Source organism: Chaetura pelagica, unplaced genomic scaffold (assembly GCF_000747805.2).
Source record: "Chaetura pelagica isolate M959 unplaced genomic scaffold, ChaPel_1.0 scaffold101, whole genome shotgun sequence".
NCBI classification, from domain to species: Eukaryota; Metazoa; Chordata; class Aves; order Apodiformes; family Apodidae; genus Chaetura; species Chaetura pelagica.
In genome coordinates, this window is record NW_009952564.1 from 7467870 (window position 1) to 7480069 (window position 12200).

At 38.3% G+C, this 12200-nt stretch overlaps 1 protein-coding gene across 1 annotated transcript in view; it reads left to right on the plus strand.

Annotated features, from left to right (window-relative positions):
* The window catches only part of SPICE1 (spindle and centriole associated protein 1), a 29341-nt gene that overhangs the window by 8113 nt on the left and 9028 nt on the right, over nucleotides 1-12200 (plus strand). Inside the window, exons 4-11 of the mRNA XM_009993425.1 lie at nucleotides 2092-2194; nucleotides 2899-3020; nucleotides 4626-4723; nucleotides 5024-5166; nucleotides 5396-5536; nucleotides 6462-6727; nucleotides 10173-10304; nucleotides 10965-11112. Of these exons, the coding sequence (XP_009991727.1) occupies nucleotides 2092-2194; nucleotides 2899-3020; nucleotides 4626-4723; nucleotides 5024-5166; nucleotides 5396-5536; nucleotides 6462-6727; nucleotides 10173-10304; nucleotides 10965-11112 (1153 nt within the window). The remainder of the gene's footprint in view (nucleotides 1-2091; nucleotides 2195-2898; nucleotides 3021-4625; nucleotides 4724-5023; nucleotides 5167-5395; nucleotides 5537-6461; nucleotides 6728-10172; nucleotides 10305-10964; nucleotides 11113-12200) is intronic.

Sequence of the window (12200 nt, forward strand, 5' to 3'; positions counted from 1 at the left end):
GAGGGTGAAGCTTAGGAACCTGCTGCTGCTGAAAGATCTAGTAGGGAGGGTGAAAACAAACTAACTGAGATAATTTTTATCTGATTAAACGTGTCTCCTTAGTTTTAATTGCCTTAGGGAAAGGGATCATGTTTTGGCACAGGTAGACATCAGCTAGCTAAATGGAAGGATTAGATTTAGTTAGTATCCAGTGTGAAAACTGAACAGTGTTTTGGAAAAGTAGATATGTGAGATGATTGGAAGATAAATATTCACTGATTTGCTGAATTGGTTTTGAGGAGAAGTGTAGCATATTGCAGTGTAATTCAGGCTCAAAGGACTAGAAAGACATGAAGACTAGGTATATGGGGAAACTTTTTTACATAACAAAGCATAGTAAAATGTGGAGTGGAACTATGTGAAAGTGCCACTACCTAGGAGTTTTTGATTAAGGCTGAATAAACCAGCAAACTTGCCAACAGACACTGAAAGAAATGGTGGCAATAACAGCATCTAGAGCTCTAAAACTGATGCAAAGCAGTCTCTCTTTGTGATTCCTGGGGGAGCAAAAATTATCGCTCAATTCTCAAGTTTTGAGTAGGAGGACCTGCATGAGCATGTCTTTTCTGTGGGCTCTTCTGAATTACTTGCAGTCTCTCTGGCTAAATTTGATTAATTATGGTGAGGTGGAAGTCACTTACACGTCTGGTCTCCTTTCAGGTATTTAAAAATAACTACCTTCTTCCCAGGTTGTGCAATATAATTTTATCGGTTTGCCATTTCCAGCTTTGTGAATGAAACCACAAGTCAGTGAGGAGTTTTGAATTGCATTCTGACCATGGAGCATGTCTGCACTCAGGTCCATTTGGTTCACAGTGGGTGAATGCCTTCATGCTTTGGGCTCAAAAGACCTCCTTCCTTAGGGGGCAGCTGTTGTGGTGCCAGGGATGGATTTAAAATACTAGGGGAAAGAGACCTTTAATATAGAAGCTGTATCTTATGAGAAATGTGTGGACATAATCAAAACACCTTCTGATGCCAGGTGTAGGCAGCTGTGTTTTTTGTCTGTTGAAACTTTTATGATGGTATGTGGCGTAATTTTTAGACAGGATTTTCAATGGGCAAGGCTGTCTCATAGAATCATTTAGGTTGGAAAGGATCTTTAAGATCATCCAGTCCAACTGTTAACCGAACACTGCCAAGCTCACCACTAAACCGTGTCCTTAAGCACCGCATCTACACGTCTTTTAAACACCTTCAGGGACAGTGACTCCACTGCTTCTTTGGGCAGCTTGTCCCAGTGCCCAACAACCCTTCTGGTGAATAAATTTTTCCTAATATCCAATCTAAATCTCCCCTGGCACAACATAAGGGCATTTCTTCTTTTCCTGTCACTTGTTACCTGGGAAAGGAAACTGACCCCCACCTCAGTACAACCTCCTTTTGGGTAGCTGTAGAAAGCAATAAGCTCTCTCCTCAGTCTCCTTCAGGCTAAACAAGCCCTGTTCCTTCAGATGCTCCTCTTAAGGCTTGTTGCTTAAACTTTTCATCAGCTTTGTTGCCCTTCTTTGGACAGGTTCCAGCACCTCATTGTCTTTCGTTTAGTGAGATGAAACAAGAATGAAACAAGTACACCTGAATTGCTTGGATTGAATCATATAGTATAGTTTTTGGGTGTCTGTCAGGTTTAGACAAGTGTTCTTTGTCTCAATAGCATTGAAATAAATGATTTGAGGATGTATACTAATTTATTTTTTTAAATTGCCAGATAAATGTCCTTGTATTGATGAATATGTCATAAACACCCAGGTTCTTATTTGCGTCAGGTTGGCAGCTGGAGAAGGGGGTGAGAGGATTTGCTCTAATGAGAAACAGTCAGTGCTGATGGGGGCCCAGATGTTACTGTTTTAAGAAAACAAGGTGAATTGTAGTAATTCAGAATGAAGTATGTTTTTACAGTTATTTCTTTAATTAGGATCTAATTTTTCACAGTACCAACTTTGCAAACATCTCTTCGGCTGTTCTTTTGCTAACTCTGAACAATACCAAAAACACTATGGAAAAAGCTGATCTGCTCAGTATGAAATCTTTCCTTGTACACTACACTTTCAGATTCTGTCTGATCAATACTATTTGCAAGATGTATTGGAACGATCTGATCAGGCTCTGGCTGTGGCAAAAGACTTGCTTGGAGATGCTCCTCGCACACGAACAGGTAGACCATTTATATGTGGTAGCACATTCAACATTGTCTCCTTTGTTTTCATAAATGTTCTTGCTTTGCAAAGTGTTATTTTTAACTGCTTTCATCTCATCATCTAACATAGTATATTTAGTCCTGTTGGGTGAAACGCAGATGAGGATTACAGCTCCTGTGGCAGGGGAGATCAAGCTGTGGCAGATTATTCTACTGTATTGGTCCATGGTGGAATTTTGGATTGCTTACTGTGAAACATCTAATGCTCACCATTTCTACAGCCTAGCTACCAGCCTATATAGAGCACTGGTTTGAGCCACTGTAGTAGTTCTGAACCTCATGGCTACATGTATTGGCTGCTTGCTCTTGAATATTGTTGAAAATTGATCAGCAATTGTGAACAAAGCTTCTTCTTTTCTTATCCTGGTCTGTGGGTTCCTACGCTGCTGCAAAGCAGGATTGTTTGCATGCAAAATCTTGGATTCTTTTCTGTGTAGGCTGCCATTCTCTCTTGTTTATAATCACTGTTTCTTTCATCCTTAGTGCTTCCCCAAACATGTTAAGGTACCTCTGTGGTTGACCTTTGGCAGTTGCTGAAAGCAACATAGACCCCTGTCACCCTGTTTGTGCAAAGTATGGGAAGTTGCTTTTTCAGTACAAAGGCCTGCAACATACTAAAGAACGAGTCCTCTGTTCTCCCCTGTTTTGTCCAATTCCTCTAGGTTTCCCTAATGTGACAATGGCTCCTCACTGTGACTTAGAATCATCTCAAGGACCCATTGTACAAAAATGTGATCTTCACACTCAGCTTTCCATCCTTAGTGAATCTGTCATGGATTCCCAGGTAATGTAGATTCGCTTCCATGCATGTCCTGTGGCTTTTTTATTTGTACAAAACAAGAATATTCAAAGGTAGAGTTTCCAAGCAGACCTAAACCTGTATTTTGTGTATTGTATAACATGTTGATAATGTATGTAGAGAATTATATTAAATTGAGATTAGTTTGTTTTGTGAGTCTCTGGGAATCATGATTCTTTAATTTCTTAATCTTGGAATATGAGAAACACCAAAGTCTTACGTCTCAGATGCGCTCTTATGTTAGCATGTGCTCCCTTTTAAGTTCTAGAATTATTAGCAAGAGAAGGAAGTAATAGCAGACTAAGAAAACATATTCTTGTGTCACTTAACTAATCGCTAGGTATTGAAATACGTCTCTAATTTTCATATTGTGTGTGCATACTGAGGACATGGCCAGTTGGCCTCAAATTTATTTCTCATAACACACAAGTGTACCCCAGTGAACTCCACAGCCTTAATTAGCCCTACAAGTTTAAATTTGAATAGTTTATTTTACAACTATTTATTTGTTAAAAAAGTTTTTAAATTGTTTTCATTTGTTTAAAATGTCATTTAGATTGCCTTTGTATGCTGTTTGCTTTCCATAACATGACTTGTACGAGGAATGCTCTCTGTGATTTGAGAACATACAATATGACAGTCCCAGAAAACAGCTCACTGATTAAGACCAAAAGGACTGTGGGAATGAAAATGATGCTGTCATATTCTTATGATTCTCTAATCCTGTTTCCTACTAACTTGCACAAATATCTGCAATTTGAATTGCAGCGCTTCCCTATCATGTCTGGTGGGTTATGTGGTTTGGTTTTTTTTTTCAATATGAAGACTTATCTGTGGTATCTTTGTAAGCTCTATCCCTGGGTGCGAGTTGCAGGGTAGGCTTACATTTTCAAAAGAAACACATAATCATAGTTGTCTGCTGAGATTCTGTGAGGTTTTCTTTCCCTTATGTGCCTACAAAGGTGATAGTTAAATGCTATCTGGTGAACCCTACTCAGAAGTGCAGAACTGTGGTAGTAGTTTGAAGAACCCTAATTCCAAATTTGATTGCTTAAGTTTTGCTTTGAATGTGGGACATAGACTTTTATTTTCCTCTGGTTACATTTTACATAGAGAATGTAAATGTAGTTTTGCAGAACTCATTATAAGAAGGTTTGACTTGTAATGTTGAATAGCTGAAATTTTAGAAATTCGTTGAGGTTGCTTTTTCTATCTTCTGCTTGGTATATGTGTATTTGCATGTAAACAGTTGATTTAATTGCTGGACCAGTGTTAAACTCTGACACTTTTGTACAGTCTTTAAAGCTTTTCTTATCCTACAGTGTGTGTGAAAATGAAATATTGGATATTGAATTAACAGTTTGTGTTATTTTCAGAGACAATTGTCAGTATCAGTATTTCTTAGGTACTAGTGTCTCCCAAACCCCTTCCACAGAGGTATGTGGGGGCTTGCTTGCTTTCTGGCTTGGGTTTATTTTTGTGTTGTTTTGGTTTTTTTAAATCAGTTTCAGAAAATTGATCTTGTAACTTCTTCCTAAAGAATAATTGAAACTGCTCTGAAGTACCTTTTCTTTTTTGTCTCCTTAAAAGGCCCTTAATGAAGTGGTGGAGGAAGCATTATCAGCCTCTCCATCAGCAGATGGACATCATGACTCTCTGAATCTGAAATCTGACATCAGTTCTGACAGGTCAGTACAAATCTATCCATTCTGGTTTCCAGCTTCCTAACACTGGAAATAGATGGAGTTAAAAGGATGTTACATGGGTCTAGTTAAGTTACTTTTTCTACTTCTGCCCCTCCTCCTTTCCTGGCCTCAGTATTCTAGGGTAATTGTTTGTTGTAAGGTACAGGCTGGGAATGAATGTGACCAGGGAACTCACCTGAGCAGTTACAGATACGTTAAAGAGCTGTTTCTAGACTGTACTGATAATCTAGAGCCATGCTTTTATCATGTCACAATTAATTATTACACTTGTTTTCAAAGTAGGCTGCTTCGGTTATTGCAGGAAGACAATTCCTTGGTCAATTCTCCGTTGTGGGCTGAAAAGGAGATGAGAAAAACTACTCTATCACAGGAATCAGATATGACTTTGACTCCAACAGCTGTTTCACCGTCTTTGGATCAGTCAGGTTAGACTTGCCAAATCACAGCCTCTAAAGGGTTGTTAGGCTCTCCACATGATCCTGTCTGGATTCCTCTTCTGGGTGGGGGTGAGAGACAAGGAGGTGCTAATTTGGCTCAGATGAATTTCCAGACTGAAGAGCCAGCTCTTCTAATAAAATTACTTTATAAAATATACTTTTAAGAGCATAGCTGACATATTTCATTTGTATATTTTTTGTTTTGTGTTTAAATCAGCTCTCAATGCTACCAGTGTAGTCAAGAGAATCTATTCAAGACTTCAGAATGAAGATGAGGAAGAGAATGTAGACTCCACTTACACTGTGAGAGACGTGCTGAACCCAAACGCAAGGAAACAAAAGCAAATTGCAGGAAAAAGTTTAGTACTTTTAAAAATAACATACCTTCATTTGATCAAGGTCCTTAATATCATAGGAAAATGTAGGTTCAAAGGGATCTTTGGAAGTCATGGCAGGACCAACTCCAGAGTGTGATTAGGGAGGACCTTATCCAGCTGAGTCTTGAGCACCTCTAATGTATTCCTCTGTATTCTGCATGTCCATTAGCAAAGTAAAGTCTGTGGGAATCTTGGAACCATAAATATGGCTACCCATATTTACTGGGTACCCCTTGATGCTACCCCATTGCCTTCCTAGCTGTGAAGTTCTCTCTGGTGCCAGGCCTTTCTGTTTCTGATGCAGCTTTCTATTCTGTGCTGCACAGACTTAGAATGCATTACAGTCCTCATATTCTACCTTCATTTGTGTGGGAAATGACATGAGAAACAAACTGTAACATGGAAGGATTGTTGTAAACGAGATTGTTGTTTGCTAAATATGAGACATGTAAAGCAGCTGGTATTTTTTCACTGGCAGACTATTTCCATGCCTTTAACAGAGAAAGAGGAAGGTATAAATGGATATCTAAGATAACATCAAAATACCCTAATCTAAGATATCTTAATACCTTCTACTAGAAGGTGTCCCTGCCCATGGCAGGAGGATTGGAACTAGATGATCTTTTAAAGTCCCTTCCAATTTAAATCATTCTGTGATTTTGTGGTTCTGTAAAAACACCAGTCATACTTGAGAAGTAATAATGTGGTGGCAGGAAATGTGTTTTTTGATTATCTGAACATAACTGGAATGGTTGAGGATGTTCTTTGATGGTCCATTTCAGCTCAGGGCAAGAGAGGGCCTTTCCTTTGGTTTATTTCAATAAACAATGTAACATCACTGGTACTGCAATGCTTTCTGCAGAAGTTGAAATTCCAGTGACACTTTCTTCCCTTCTCTGCTCTCAGTGAAAAGAAAACAAACTTCACAGAGCTCCACAAGACAGGGGAAAGATGATTCTCCAACTAATTCAATCTCCACTGACCTTCAGAAGGACAGCAAATCCAGCCTAGATGTTCTCAACAGCATGATACATGAGGTGGAGCATGAATTAGAGGAATATGAGCGATGTACAGGCCGTGAGGTTCAAAAAACTGAAAGAAGTGAAGGCCTCACTGGGTTTACCTTGTCGCTGGTGAATGCTCTCTGTCGCTTAATGCGCTACCTGAAAGAGGTGAGAAGACTTTGAATTGCTTCTGTAGAGTGAATGGAAAATGGTATAAAGTTACTTTACAAATGTGAACTTTGGTCTTTCCTGGCTCCCTATGCGTTTCAAGTCTGATTATCGTTGCTTATTATTTGAACTGCATGCAATCAGGAGTTAGAACTTCTACTTTGCTGGAAACAGGTATCCCCAGTAAAAACAAAGGAGTTCAGTGCAATGAAAGTCTCTCAGTGACTGTTAGTAGAAAATGCCTAATGAAATAGTTTTAAATTTGTTACTAAAATACGTTCAGGGTTGCAGCAGGATATTAACTACAGCCTTGTTTACAGATTAATTTTCTTCCTTTTCCGCCCAAAAGTGATGCTATTGTCATTAGAGCAGTAGATCCAAATCCCCAGTTTTCTTTGTGGAATTCCTTAGCTCTTTTTCTATACCATAGCAATAACTTCACCTTAAGCAAGAATGACCTGCAGGGCTCACTGTAACAGTGCACATCCGGGTGTCAGTGGAATTCCATGAAGAAGGCTACGTGTAAGACATGTACAACTTCTTTTTTTTTTCCTTTTGTTTTTTTAATAATGTGTGTTTTAATCTCTAACGTGGAGTTACTCAAGATGCAGCAGTGGCTCACAGATTCCTTGGGCCTATGAAACTAGATTATGGCAGTCCTGTCCTCTTAATAGATGCAGCAGAGTATGTTATCTAAATCCCAGTGCTCTATTTAACAGCAAAGGCAATAGATTGCTAATGAATGTCGTCTTCTGATTCCTTTTCAGAGTGTATAATTATTGGGGAAAAAACCCAACACCTTATTTCAAAATGTGACTTTTTGTTTTGTTTTTTTTTTCTTTCTGGATGTAGAACAGCTTACTCCTTATATTGTCCTGTACTTAATCTGTATGGAATAATTTGCTTTTATTATGACCTGTCTTGGAAGCAAACAGTAAACAGTTCCAAGAGTGAAAAACCACTACCATCAGAAGATGGACTTTGTCAGAGAAGGTCTTACATTTTAAAAGAAGCTGAGAATGCTTGTTCTCTGTTGAAGTTGTAATACCAAAGCAGGGTATTAAATGTGCAGTTATTGGTAAGGATTTTCTGGACTCCAGTAGAAGGTTTTCCCTTGATTAGGAAAACATCAATTTAATAGCATCAAAATAATGTTTTAATTGCAATTATAACTTTATTCAGATTGTCTCCAGTTTGTGTTCCACAGAAATGAGTTATTCTTCACCCTCAGGGTCCTCCAAAACTGTTCCAGATTTTCTTTGGTATTTTTTCTTTCTTAGTTGCTACTTTGTATGAATGTAACAGCCACTGTATCTTGAGAGCTTTTGTACTGTTCAGAAAGAAGGCCAAGGAGTCTAGGTGTTCAAGGAGACTACTTTTTAAAAGAAGTATGCTGACTTGTGTTCCCAGTTTTTACTGAGCACCTGTATGATGGTGTTTCTACTTTAATAGATGTGTTACAGTTTCTTCCTTCTAGGAGATGATTGTTACTTTCAGAATTATGTACAACTTTACCTAAATTCATGCAGAGAAATATAAGTTGCTTGAGCTACAAAGGTGGTTATTTGTTTTCAGAGTTGCTCAAGGTAGACAGTTTGCATCAATAATCTTCACTGACTTTGCTGCCTTTCATGAAACTTCAATTACAGCAGAATTTCAAAATTTGCTATGAAGAATCACAGCTTGTCTGAATATTTCCAAAAACCTGGTCCCTGTGCACCATCTTTTTTGCCTAGCCAGGAGAGTTAGCAAATTTCCAATGTCTGAATTTTATCTGTGAATGCATTTCAAGAAAATGATTTTGCAGCAGATATTATAAAACCCTATGATTTCAGATAAACAAGCAGTCTTCAGGAGGTTTAAGCTTCTAGAAATATTTTCTTCCTCTTCTGGGGAGATAAATTTTTTTTTCCAGCTTTGCTGCAGAAAAGCTGAATGCAGAACTATGATAAAGGATGTTGCTTCATTTATTCTCAAAACTGTATCTAAAGAGTAGGAAGAGAACTTTTTAATTACTGCATCTTTTATGAAAGTTGTATTAATACATGGTTAAAGAATCAATTGCTACAAGAAGATCATTAATATAGAAGAGGCTAGACAGAAGGGGGGAAAAAAAACTTCTGAAATGTTTGACTAGCTATACAAAATTCTTAAAAGGATGTGTATTAACCTGACTTGGTTCCCAAATTAATTTCAATATTGTCTGCCAAATGTGAGAATTAATTTTTTTCCTTACCCTACTAAGAATGCTAGTTCTTTGCCAGACTAACAGGGCAAAAAGTTAGGGGATATGCATTCTACACTAGTCTGTGTTCACATTTTTTTTCCATTTTCTATGTCAGCCTGCTTCACTTGCATCAATACAGAAAAGGTGTTCTCTCTAGGTGGGAGAGAACCACAAGTAGATAGACTGAGGAATATCTGTCTTTGTGTCTAGTGGCAGTACCTGTAGTTTATTCTCAACATTGTGTATTTATTCATTCACTTTATGTGGCTGCAGGGCTGTTCTGTCTTAACACTTCTTCCTTGGTTGTTTTTCACTTCCAGTTTCAATGCTAGCAGATAATAATCTACAATATATTATGGGCAGTTCATGCTGTAATTTTATCTGGGCAGCAGAAGTGGGTGCCCCAATTCCCTTTCAGGATCTCTAGTGTTTTGGAGATGGGATATATTTCTCTTCTCCAGGGATTGCTTTGAGTAAATGTGGGGAACTGTCTGGGGTAGGGCCCTATCTGCTAATGCTGATATGTTTGTGACTGTGGCTTACAAAGGTCAAGAAAATGGCAGTTTTATATTAAATGTGAAAGGGTCTCTCTTGTGTACAGGAAGCCTGACTAATTCAGTGGTCTATTTTGAAGTAATAGATAATATCTTTTGAGGGCAAGAAGTTCTACAGTAAGCTCTTTTGTCTCATGCTCAAGTAGGTTATTTAACAAACCTTTTTGTCTTCCTTTAAAAAAATAAAGACTCTTGAACTTTCCCTCTCTGAGGGCAACATTAGAAACAACTACTTTCTCTTTTATTTAGTCAAGTTTTTCTTCATTAACAAATTAAGGAAACTAAAGAATAGGCACAAGTAGCACAGGGTACTGACAAGCATGAGCACACCTGGAGTTATTTGATTACTGCATGAAGATTCAGTGACCTAAAAGCTGTATCCATGCAAAGAGACAACACTTGTAGTTATAGCCTGTAAAAGTTGTGAAGGGAGAAGAACAAGGATGTATGGGATTCCCTACAGTGTCCTGGAGTAACAAATAAGGAACAGTAAGCTCTATGAAAGTTCTCAAGCCCTGAAAATTTGATTCTGTCCTGGAAGTAATGAAGTCAATTTAGCAAAAGGAAGACAAGCTGTTACAGTATGATGTGATATGGACCCATTCCTGATTCCAAATATGAATCTGCAAAGGTTATAGCAGGTTTTTAACTTTTTCTCCTTTAGAGTGAAATGCAGTTGCGTGAGAAAGAGGTGATGAGACAGCAGCATGAGATGATGTTGCATGAACACAGGGAACTGATTGATGCTCTGACTGCAGAAATACTTCTAGTGAGGGAAGAAAACACTACTATACAGGTACTAAGTCCCCATCCCCCTCAAAGTGACTTGTTAGAATGCTGAGTTGTATTGCAGATGTGTGCTGAGATGCATTATCATGTTTTGGAGACTTTAGCAATAAACAGGAAGAAAATTGGAAAACTGAGGAATCTGAAAATTATGATAGGGGGCATAGGGCTAGGAAGGAATGTAAGAAAGTCAACATTTTACCTTCCTGTATAGTGTTTAACTTTATAGTCTGAGAAGACCCTGATTCCATTCAACTGAGATTTACTTTATCAATCTGCAGGTTTAAGCATCTGCCTCCGTGCTTCTATACTGTTAACACTACTGGGGCAACAGAGTAGACTAGTTATAATACTACAGTTTTCTTTTTTTCACTTTGCAGTGGAGGTTGATTTGCTCAATGGCTACATTTGGGAATGAAGCAATAAAGCTGTGTTGGACAGGTAGTGGGGTGGTGAGTTAGGAAGAAGGAAAAACAAATAATTTCTTTGGGACAGGAGGGAAAATAAATGAGAAACATGGAGATACCAGTATTTAATACCTCCCCCAAATTCATGCAGTGATGTTAAGAGACCAAATTTCTTCTCAGAGCTGCTTGTGGTATATAATGTAATTCCTGTTGCTAGAACACAGATTTCTGTATCTCTCTTTTGTTTTTCCTACACCCTTTAGAAAAAGCTTCAGCAATACATGACGGTAACAGATGAACAGCTGATCTCTCTCACACAAGCATTTAAAGGCCTCCCTTTGGTAGAACCAAGAAGAGAACAAAGTCCAAACTATTTTGGAATTGCAAGCAAAAACCCAGTGAATGGCCAAGGTGTGTGCATACATGTGTGAAGGATGAAATGGGAGTTGTGGCTAGTTAACCCCTGTAGTGCAAAATTTGGTATTTAATAGATGCCTGCTTGAGTAAATACCTCTTGCATAAGCACGTCTCTCTTGGCGTCCTGCTGTCTGGATCAGGACTTCAAGATTAACCTTTTAGCCAAGTCCTGCACTTGAGCTTTAAGTGATACCTAATAGAATTTTTTTTTAATACATATTTTTTTAAGGGGATAGGGGAGTAGCATTCTCCCCATGAGGATGGATTACAAAGTCAGGTTCATTTTGAAGGTCCTAAAAAAGAAAACAACATCCAACTGAATCAGGATTCCACCTTTCTTTTGCTGAGGCAGCCTGTTAGATTGAGATTGGTTCTTCTATAAGACACTGGGGGTCGCTGCTGACCAGAAACAGCAGCTGCCAAGGGTTATTAACTGCCCAAGCAGAAGTCTGTTTCTTGAATATTTGTGACTTTACGTCAGAGGTGAATGACCCTTTGAGTGATATATAACATAGATGCAGACTAAGTTGAGCCAGTAGCATTGATAACCAAACTAGCAAAATATGATTCCTTGTACTTTTTACATTATTTCACCATGGAGTTTTCTCCCAACTGTCTTCCTCGATTGGTTGCTTAAATGCATCATTTTTGCTCTTGAGGTCGGAAACTCCTTGGGATTCACAAGATTCCTTGGAACTATTTGTATTACTCTATTGAATGTTGTTTTGTGGACATTTTTGTGGTATAAAACTTTCTTCCTGACTATTTATGTGGGTTTTTTCCAGAAGAAGTCATATATCAGATCCTGTTTTGTGATTTACCCAGGCTTTTTAAAAGCAAATGAAAAATCCTACCCCAAAATACAAAACCCAAACGATCAGAAAAGCACCTCTCAAAAAAAAACCAAAAACCAACCAAACAAAAAACAAATGACCCCCCCACCTCCCAAAAACACGAAACCTTGCTATACAACAATTATGCAAGACTAGAAGTACCAAATATTTTTTCCTTATTGGTCTCTTTTCTCAGGAAAAGTCATCTTCCTGAGGGGAAAGCTTCCTAAAGTTACAAAAAATGTCTTC